Source organism: Coffea arabica, chromosome 8c (genome assembly GCF_036785885.1).
Source record: "Coffea arabica cultivar ET-39 chromosome 8c, Coffea Arabica ET-39 HiFi, whole genome shotgun sequence".
Taxonomy (NCBI): domain Eukaryota; kingdom Viridiplantae; phylum Streptophyta; class Magnoliopsida; order Gentianales; family Rubiaceae; genus Coffea; species Coffea arabica.
The window spans coordinates 32,284,416-32,295,322 of NC_092325.1; the positions used below are offsets into that span (position 1 = coordinate 32,284,416).

Consider the following 10,907-nt stretch of genomic DNA (forward strand, 5'->3'; position numbering starts at 1 on the left):
TTATCCACCCTCTAAATTGAGGAAACTTTTGTCGACAAAATTTAAAAATTTTCACACAACTACACCTGTTATCCTATGTCCTAAGGGCACATAATAAAAGAAGCTTAATTAATTAGATAATCTTAATTCGGGATATTTTAGATTACAATAAGGGAACATTTTCAGCTTATTTTAGGTTATAAGAAGGGAACATTACTCCTTTATTTTTTAATGCTTTTGATTACTCATTGTATTGGAATTTGCCAAAAAATAAAAATAAAATCATTTTTTTTGGTTTTTATGCACCACGTAAGTGTTGTTAATTATTTTGTACAACTAATGCATTATATAATCGAATTTGTATACTTTCTAGTGATTCACTTTGCTACACTAAAAGATAAGACCTAATAATTAGACTACGGTTCAACCGGTTGAATTGGATATTGGGTGGGCGTTAGTCTAAGCATGTGCTAAAAATTTGAGTGTCTGTTAATCGATCAAACTCAATAAAACAAAACTCACTTGCAAAAAATAAAACAAAACTCAGGTCAAAATTCTCAATATTTGTGGACAGGTCAAAATTCTTGATTCAACATTTTAAATTTATTAAAATTCATCACGTGTAGGTCATGTGACGATTTCATACATAACTTCAAAAAGTAATTTTGGAATTGAATTGGTAAATTCTATTTTCTATGAAAGATGTAACATATCATCATTATAAAAGTGAGAGACTAATCCTTGTTTAACACTGAATTTTCTAAACAAAATTTGTTACAAAAAAAAAGTGATAAAACTATTCTTTTTTTTTTTTGTCGATACGAAATTATTTTACATTAGCGGGAGGGAGAGGAACTCAAGAAGTCCAAGAATAACTCAGAGGGAATTAAATCGCCACCAAACTAAACGGGTAGACTACGCATCTGCCTGAATTTTTTAAATAGAGTCACTTTAACGCGGCAAATTAGTGGGAGGCAAAGAACCGTCAAATTTTAATGGATTGGTGATTGCCACCGCCTAAAGGCGGATCACTTATTAGTCAAACGCATACAAAACGCATTCCAGAATGATTTTCCTTTCAATGAGTATGCTACGAGTTATTATCCAATTTGCTAACGATTTTCTATACCATTTATAATGATCAGAAGACCAACAATTCTAAGTTATTACCGACCACCCTAGCGTTACCGACCACCCTAGCGAGCCAAAGAGAGTAGTGTTTTTGTTTAGAAGGGAAATCGCGGGCGTTTATCACATGCCAGTCTCCGAATATTACAATGAGAATTTTCATAGATTCGAATCCCTCCAAATACCAAACTCCTCCCACTAAATCCACTCTCTGTGGCTCCCAATTCCCTTCTCTTTCTGTCTTGCTTTCATACTGTCCCCAGAAGTCTCTCCTTCTCTCAGCCATAATCTCAAGCACTTGTTGTACTTCACTGCCTTTTGTTTTTCCCTACTACTTGTCCCTGTCTTCTTCCTCTTCTCTTGTTTTCTACTGAAAGAACCAAACTTTTTGCTATATGAAGAAAAACCCACAATTTTTTTTTTCACATGACTAAAGACCCTTATGGATTGATTGAGATTTCAGAATAGCAAAAGAAGCTATGCAGCCTTCATCTGTTTCTCAAGAACCCATTAATTTGTGGAACTCTGCATCCCAATTGGGTTCTTGTTTACTTGATAATTCTGTTAAGTTCAATGGGAATTTCAATTATGACGGCTACTCCTCATTATTGTCCAACAGTTTGCATTTTGATGGCTTAGTTAGTTCATTTTCTCAAAAGAAGCCAAATACTGTTGCTTCATTGAGTTTGAGTACTAAAGGTGCTGCCTTTAGGATTAGGAGAGTTTTGAATCAGTTTAATAGGTTCATTAAGTTTAATTGTGAGAAAATCCCACTTGGGTTTGCCTCATTAGGGTCTAATTATGGGGAAAGCAATGGCTTTAGGGAGGATGACAATGGAGTTTGTGTGAGTGAGGGAGTGCCTGTTAATGGTGTTGAATCAGAAAATCCTAAAAAAGTACTAATTTTGATGAGCGACACCGGTGGTGGTCACAGGGCGTCTGCTGAGGCTATTAAGGCTGCCTTTAATGAAGAATTTGGGGATGATTATCAGGTTAGCTTTCTGAAGTTAATGATGGATATATTTCTTTTATTATTGATGATCAATTGCTGTAAATTGATTCTGAAAAGGGATTACTTGTTGGATGGGTGTGTTTACGTGTTGATTGTGGTATGTTTTAAAGAGTGTGTGTTGCAGGTGTATATTACTGATTTATGGACTGATCATACGCCTTGGCCTTTCAACCAACTGCCAAGGAGTTATAACTTCTTGGTGAAACATGGACCTTTGTGGAAAATGACATATTATGCTTCTGCCCCACGTGTGGTTCATCAATCCAACTTTGCTGCAACATCAACTTTTATAGCTCGGTGAGACTTATTCCTTGCTGTAGTTATTTTCTCCCATTGTTGCATTTCTGTATCCAATGTGAAAGTGTTTGTTTCAGTTGCTATAAGGACCTAGGAGTTTGTTGATAATAACATGGAAAGAAAGCATATGCATACCTGTACTTGCTTTTTTAATGTTTATGAAACATCTAATTTTCTGTGCCATACTTGTTATGATGTAACAGGTTTTCCTCGCCTATGAATTGACGGAATGAATAAACTGTCATGTTGCTACTTAAGCACCTTATGTTTGGACTGATACTTGGACCTATATACTAGGTTATATCTTGTAGGCTACTTGATTGAATGAGGTTTTGTACCTTTGGAACCTTTATTTTGCTGTCTCTGGGCTTTTGTAAGCTGAGATTGGATAGTAAGTGCTTGCTATGCTGCTAGAATTGTTTTGCATCTTAGTGTTGCAGCGCTGCACCTCCACAGCATGAAACAAATTAGTTCTTACTTCTTAGTACTCACCTTTTTTTTGGCTAATAAATGAGAAGGTAGCTAAGGTCCCCCGCACCATTTTTTGTCTACTTAGATCCCATCGGACCTATGTGGTGGCAGAACCTTAGGACCCTCTGAGGGTGGTGTGGTTATAATGAAGCCACACTTGGAACTTATAGATCTTCTTTGCTTGATTGTCTGATCCTGATGGATGAATTTCACAGCAATCACTTATGTATCGAGATTTCTGCTAATCAATACGATAAAACAGAAAAGAGAAGTAGAGGAAAGATGTTTCTCTCTTCTTTTCTGGCTTTTCGGTTCGTGCTCAATTTTTTTCAAATTGGTGCTTTAAAGGTAAATGATATAGTGTCTCATGCTGCTCCTGTTTCACTGTTTCAGGGAGGTTGCTAAAGGTTTAATGAAGTACCAACCAGATATTATTATTAGTGTACATCCCTTGATGCAGCATGTCCCACTCCGTATATTGAGAGCAAAGGGTCTTCTGGAGAAGATTGTATTTACCACTGTGGTGACAGATTTGTGCACGTGTCATCCCACATGGTAAGAATTGTAGGCATTTTGCAAACTGTCCTATTTTCCTACAGGTTTGATGATTTGTCTTTAATGACTAGGTTTCACAAGCTTGTAACAAGATGCTACTGTCCATCTGACGAGGTGGCAAAACGAGCAGTAAAAGCTGGATTGAAGCCCTCCCAAATCAAGGTTTATGGCCTTCCAGTCCGACCTTCCTTTGTCAAGCCTGTTCGTCCTAAGGTCGGTAGATTTTCCTGGGAAATAGGAATCGACTTTTTCAATTTTTTTGAGCTGTTACAATTGATTTCCTTTTAAATCCCATATATATGCCGTATGGCGCTGCACCTGGTGTTATATATTTTTTTCAATCATCTAAGAAGCAAGAAGTGATGCCCAAAATTATGAAAAGTGCAAATTAGATGGTAACATGTTCCTCCTTTAATGGTTCAAGTGTTCCATTAAGAAGATATATGCATTTTTTGAACATGAATGTTGTAAGTTTGCATAAATGTTGTAAGCAGTGCCCAAAAAAAAGTGATGACTTTTTAGAGATGGCATATTTTTCTTTTTTGTTTTGTTGGGGTGATGTGGTTGAAACTATGAACTGCATAAGGAGGGCATATTGTTGGAAACTCTCAAATTACATTCAAGTGTTTTGATTACCTTTTTTTAACCTACCTTAGTAGCTAGGTAATTTTAGTACCCTTTTAAACCCATGTTTGGGTAATATTGTTGCAGTATATATTTTGGTAAGTTAGGTTGGGAACTTTTGACCCAACTGTTGTCGCAGGGCTGATTTAGTACATTAGGTAGGTTGGGTTATATGCATCAGGAGTTTGAAATTATGTTTTTTTCCTCGTCCAAGTCTTGTAGGATCTGTGGTCTGATGCATTAAAATTGATTTAGAATGGAATTAATGGATGGAGGGTGTGTGGTACAACATTATACTTTTACTATGCTGCCTATTAGCCAAATGTGTCTTTCCTCTCTGCTCAATTTTTCCCTGGACATGTTTCCAAATATTCTAGTCATAGGTGATTTAATTCTTCTTTCCTTTTGCATCCTTGGTAACAGCATAGCTGTTCCCTAGCCTTTCAGTAAACCTACCCTCAGCAAGTAATCAGACCATTTTTTTTGCTATAAAAGTTGCACTACTGAAGTTTAGCGGCTTCACCAGATTGATATCGGAGCCCACTCAGCACTGTTTAATGTTGATAGATGCAGGAAGGAGCAAATGATCTTCAGGCCTTGTTTGATAACCCAATTCAGTACTTAAAGTTAATAAATTCAGATCTTAACATGTTTAGATGCATTCGACAATCAAAAATTAAACATTTAAATCACTTAAGTGGCACTGAATTTCCTAAGCAAAACTTGTTCTCAAAGATAAGTGATAAGCTATTCACTTATCACTTAATGTGATATACACTCAAATATATCAAATTTAATATTTAACAATTCAATAACTTAATGACTTCAGACTTTAGGTTTCAGATTTTAGTTTTCAGACTTCAGTTTTATCAAACGCATCCTCAGTGTTTTGAGACGACTTGGAGTCTTTGAGAAATAATGATATGTTAAAAGTTTGATGGATCAACTTTGCGGAGCTGAAATTTTAGGATTTTTAGCAAGAGGTGGTTGTGGTAGTACCATCCTTTTGAGGTCACTTCAAATTAAAGTTTACCTGCAAGACTACATCTTATTGCTGGTTTTATATTGCAGGTATACCTGCAGGATGTAGAATCACCACTAAGCATTCCATAAGAAGATATGAAATTTTTAATGTAGATATATGATCCTGCACACCGTCATCAGTAGCTCTATAGATTTGCAGAGTCAACAGCAGGAGAATTAAGTGTAATTTGAGTTTAAAAAATGGTCCAAGTTTAAATTCTTGATGATCCTGATTGAATAATAGCCTGAGGCAAAGATTTTTTTTGGGGGGGGGGGGGAGTGAGTGGAATTAACTGCCATGTTGGCTGTAGTTGGCCATTAAAAAGATGTACCTGAGATGCTTGTAATTTGCAAAAGTGGCTTCAGAGCCAAGTTTGGCAGCAGAAAAGACCTTCTAGTGCTACTTTGTGGTGCAATAACTGCTACTTTGCTTTATCAAATGCTTCAAGACTTTGTGCTTCAGTGAGCTTTGGTTTCACAGCCAAAAGAAATTGACTATGGGAGCCAGAAGTACCGATTGCTTTAGTTTTGGATGCCCCATAACTAGCCAAGCCAAAGTTTCTATAGAAGGGAATGAATTGGAAACGCATCAGGCTATGAACATGTTTAAAAAGTTCTGTAGCTTTGTCAAGAGTGTCATATGCAGGGCTTGTGTCTTAAGCAGAATTTGGAGCTATAACCTTTCTTAGTCCGTGTGCTCATATATGACTTTAAGACAGCCAACTTATGCTTGTACCTCCCAGCTTTAAGTTGGACTTAGCTGTCTACATCCCCAATAAAGAGTTCCTAACAATGTTCAAAGTGCATTCTTGTTTGAGATGTTCAAACTTTGGGCCCAAATTTATTCCACCACATAAATGGTTCTATTGCTTTGAACAGTTAAATCATATTATTATTTATTAATAGAGGACTAAGGATGTCTGATGCATCTATATCTTGGCTCTGATTCATCAAATTGTGCGTGAGAGTTTTTCTTCTCTTTTTAACCTTGGATATAGTTTTTTGAATTTCTGATCAAAAAGCTGCTTGGCTTTGCTCTTTGATTTCAAATAGTTTTTATAGTTTCATATTTTGGTCCTTTGCTTCTTGATTTCTCAAGAAGTTGTGAATACTTTGTGGACATTCAGTTAGTAAATCCTTATAATTATGAATAAAGCACCACTTTCATGGAGCTAACATTATGCTGTGCTGAATTGTCATGATCTTGCAACAAGTAATCAATTAGAGCATTGTAACTTAACAGCTCCTTATCTTTGCTGTACGTGGACTTTTGACTTGAGATGGTGGTCTACCAGCATTATTACATGATATATTAATGTGTTGGTTAAAAATTTTGATCCAGGTAGGCCAAACGGCCATTGCTACACATATCGGAAAGTGTAGAATGTGGTTATGTTTGGTTAGTACTAATCTAGCCAGCAAGACACTTTTTAATAATCAGTACTCTGGAAGCTCATAGCATTGGTCTTGATAAGATCGCATTCATGATTAGACATATAGATCAAATGAGATTGTTTGCTCATGTCAAAGACCATGCCTGAAGTCCCTGATATCCCATTTTTTCTTGAAAACTCCAGCAGAAAGTATTATTCAGTGATATTCTCCTTAAAATTAGGATAGTATGTTGAGCATGCATTGTCTTTTTCCGTATGATTTAGGGGTTTTTTGCATTTCAGTAATTTGTATGTCTTTTAAGTCACTTGTAACTGAACAAGTGTGACTCAATTTCTGCTGGCTTTCTCCATTTCTGACTTGTCTAAATACATAGGCTACATTATATCATTTTAGCTATATTTCTTACTCTGGTTTATGGGAGTCTCAATGTAGTTTCAAAGAACAGAAGGTATCTTTGTGTATCTAGCTTGAGCATTGTAAGGGAGTTTTGTTTTTCTCTGCTTATTCCTCCTTTTATATGTTGTGGGCCCCCGAGCAGTGCTAACAAGCGTGATCTATGTTGTTGGTCCCTAGACTATGTTTATGACCATGTCTAGCTTAAGTTTTCATTCTTCTTTATGCTTGTAAAGATTGGGATGTAGGACCAACTAGCAAAATCATGATCTACATGGAGAACCTTGATCTAAATTATTCTCTTTCTCGACTATCATGTTGGTCATAGAAGACTCAAAGGAAAGGGATGCAAAGTTTGAGGCAAAAATAAAAGCTGGAAAACTTATTAAATTGGTCAACAAATTCAACTTTTAGCTGATGAGATACCTTGCTTGAAAAAAGAATACAGAAAACTCAAGCAGAATACCTGGAAATGAATTATTGAAGCAAATGAAAATCCAGGTTATTGAAAATGATTGTACTACGTAGTTAAAAAAAGAAAGAAAGAAAGAATGTCATTGTAGTAAAATATGTAGAATTACAGAGCCAATACCTAGGTGTTACCCAACAATATTATAAATAAAACCATATTAGTTTTCTGTGCATGCGTATGTGGAATTCCTTCTGGGTCATGAATCCATTTGTTTCATCAGAGCCCTGGCTTTAGTTGTCCATGTTAACTACTTTACTTTGTGTTAAATTTCTAGGTTGAGTTGAGGAGGGAGTTGGGGATGGACGAATACCTTCCTGCTGTATTGCTGATGGGTGGTGGGGAAGGAATGGGTCCTATTGAGACTACTGCACGAGCTCTTGGTGATGCATTATATGATGAAAGGACTGGGGAGCCCATAGGTCAGGTCCTTGTAATATGTGGTCGCAATAAAAAGCTTGCCAGCAGATTGCTCGCCAATGATTGGAAGATTCCGTTCCAAGTATGCAATTCCTTGGAAATTTGGCAATAGCCTCAGCATGATTTCCTTTTTCTCTAAAGAAATGTGTGGGCCTGAATAGAAGCAGAATATTCTGTACAATGTCAAGCCTTTTATTGAGTTTTGCTGTTTTCTGCCACTTCCCTACTTTGCTAATTTGTGACGTGTTGTAAAACTATGAAAACAATTTTTTGACTATACACTTTTTTTTCACTTTTACCGTTGGAATTTGGCACTACTTGATATTTTTGTCAGAAGAATGTGTGTTTGTGTCTAAGAGTGCAGTTTTTGTATCTTCTTGCACAAGTAGATATGACTTACATGAGATGCTTCTTTTTAGGTTAAGGGTTTTGTCACAAAAATGGAGGAATGCATGGGCGCTTGTGATTGCATCATTACCAAGGTAAATCTCCCATTAACTTATTCCAAACCTTTTCTGCTCAGATAAAGACTGATGGTAAATTGCCCTGAAAAAAAAAGGACTAATGGGAAATTTCCAATTATCCAACTTATTCCTTTGTTCTTCTATAGGCTGGCCCAGGAACTATTGCAGAATCTATGATTCGAGGCCTTCCTATAATTCTCAATGACTACATTGCTGGGCAGGTAATGTGTTGAACTCCTCTCACTTTTTCTTGTTTTAGGGAGAGTTTTCGCTGTTGATTATGACTGCTGTCTTATTGTAATCAGTTCATCTTCTTTTGTCCTCTCAACATGTTTGATTGTCTCTTTCTACCAAGAAGTTGGAGACAAAATTCTCTAATGGGAATTATTTCTAGATAATTTACTGGTAAAATAACAACCTGGAGTAATTTTTTATATATTTTTTTTATGTAAATTATTTTTTTTTATCTTTTAGAAATGCTGAAAGATCCCATTTCGTTCTCGTATAATGCAAGACTGTGGAAGAGATCTGGGTAAAAGATGCCGATATATGAGCAAACCAACATAAGTAGATGATATGATGTGGTTTTTTCTTCCCTTTGTTGCATTAGATGTTTGAGGAGGAGCAGATAGCTCAGATCGCTTCCTGTTATTTTTAGCCTCTTGATGTTACATAAAAGCATTAGGTTTTTCAGAAATCCTTGCCCTTCTTATGGTAATTAAAGGCATTGTGTGTTTTAGAAATCATTGCCTCTTGTTGCATGCCCATCTTTTATGGTAATTTGGTCGAGATTAATTGGTTTGCCTGAGTTAGTTATTCAGACAAACATATTGTTTGAGTGGCAATATGGATTTATAGAACAGTGAAAGCTGGTAATCACCCTCTCACCTGCCCTCACTCTTTGTTTCTCTTATAGTCTCTGTTTCTTTGTTGCTCAAATTGTACACGTTATGCATACACCTTTTTTATTTTTATTTTTTTATTAATACCTCTGTTGGTAAGCTTACGTTCCCCTTCTATGATCTTTTCATGCTGGCCCTATGTTCATTAGGTTTTGCCATACCTCTAAAGGTTCTAATTTGATTTTGCAAAATATGGTCTACCTTCGCTACTGGAGGGAAGGTGGCACAGAAAACCCTTCAGTTTAACGTCTCATCTCTTTTTTTCTGTGTTCCCTTTTAATCCCCATTTCCTTCTCTATTTCTTTTAGAACGTTAATCTCAGATCGTCATTGACATCAACAGTGTAAGATGCTGATGGCTAGCCTAAGGTGTTTGCCGGGTCTCTGTGTCAGTTTTGCAATTCCATTTTAGTGCTTCCCAGAATATGAAAAGAAAATAATAAAGAAACAAGAGTCTAAATGCAATTGGCAATGCAGAAGTAGTGAAAGCAGACTGAAAATTATGACACCACTTTAAAGATTTGCTAAGTTGTTTAGCGTGACATGGATGATTCGCTGAATCATTGGTGACTTCACCACAATCAGTCAACTTCAATCTCACTTCTTTCACTCTCCTTGACTGCTGGCTGGTCAGTGGTCACACTTCAGTTCTGAAATTCTTATTCTCAGCTTCTTAGAGCTAGGTGTCCTGAACGCTTATCTTGATTCTTAAAGGATCGACCTCTGAAGTTCTGAAATCAAAGCTAATCCCAACACACTTCTTGGTGCTGCATCACTATCATTAATGAAGCTTCACAAAGAATGATAAAATCCATTTGGAGTTTAGATGAAAGTTGATATTTTCCTGCTTCACCAGAACGTGTTGATTGTGAACATGTAACCACATACATCTTTGTATAAACTGAGAAACTTGCAAACGCATGTAAGGTCTAATAGATGCTGGATATGGTCAAGAAACCACCTGTGTTTGGACATTTATAAACTGTTAGATAGTCAAGTATAAATTAGATGGCTATGCCTGTGGCCATATTTACAGTGTGATAATATCATAGGACCACTTTGATATTCTCTTAGACAGATTACGCGAACCTTGAATTTTGCTTTGCTTGATATGAACCGTGTGACCTGATTCCTCAAATGACAAATGACTTTTCAAGCACAAGCATGTTATAGTTGTTGACGTGTGGGACTTGAGTCTCTCTCTCTCTGTTTTTTTTTTAAACCATTCCTCTCTTCCTTGACGTCTATACACACTGAATTAGAATGAAAATGGTGGATGGTATTGGTTATTCTAGCAAAAGAAATATCTAGCTTCTACACTCAAAGGGTAGCAAGACTATGCAATGATCTTGTAATATGTTTTATACCTATTTCACAATATTTTCGGTGGCTAATTGATGAAAGTATTGGAGATTTACATATAAGCCCATGACCCCAAAATTAACGCTGTCCCCATGTCTGTGATTGCAGGAAGCTGGAAATGTGCCATATGTTGTTGAAAATGGATGCGGGAAGTATTCAAAATCTCCAAAAGACATAGCTAGAATAGTTTCTCAATGGTTTGGTCCAAAGCAAGATGAGCTAAAAGCCATGTCACAGAATGCACTGAGACTGGCAAAGCCAGATGCTGTATTTAAGATTGTCCATGATCTACATGAGCTCGTCAGACACAGAATTTTTGTACCGCAATACTGTTAAACCTACTGACTAAATTTAAGTTTTGATTCATTTTACCAAAAAAGAAAAAAAAAAGTGCTGTTTTTACACAATAAACAA

General features: G+C 36.3%; 1 protein-coding gene across 1 annotated transcript; it reads left to right on the plus strand.

The window, feature by feature from the left end:
* Window positions 1-1,123: 1,123 nt before the first annotated feature.
* LOC113706926 (probable monogalactosyldiacylglycerol synthase, chloroplastic) lies at window positions 1,124-10,907 on the plus strand. Its single transcript, XM_027229000.2, has 8 exons — window positions 1,124-2,099; window positions 2,244-2,416; window positions 3,281-3,442; window positions 3,514-3,655; window positions 7,624-7,848; window positions 8,186-8,248; window positions 8,377-8,451; window positions 10,602-10,907. Exons 1-8 carry the CDS (start codon window positions 1,587-1,589, stop codon window positions 10,827-10,829), a joined length of 1,581 nt encoding a protein of 526 aa, XP_027084801.1. The 5' UTR covers window positions 1,124-1,586; the 3' UTR covers window positions 10,830-10,907.

What these genes read in the sequence shown, in the direction of transcription:
- LOC113706926 (XM_027229000.2), top strand. Translation starts at nt 1,587, where the DNA reads ATGCAGCCTTCATCTGTTTCTCAAGAACCCATTAATTTGTGGAACTCT. An exon ending in AATTTGGGGATGATTATCAG is followed by an intron (nt 2,100 to 2,243) that starts GTTAGCTTTCTG and finishes TGTGTGTTGCAG; the next exon opens with GTGTATATTACTGATTTATG. An exon ending in ACATCAACTTTTATAGCTCG is followed by an intron (nt 2,417 to 3,280) that starts GTGAGACTTATT and finishes TCACTGTTTCAG; the next exon opens with GGAGGTTGCTAAAGGTTTAA.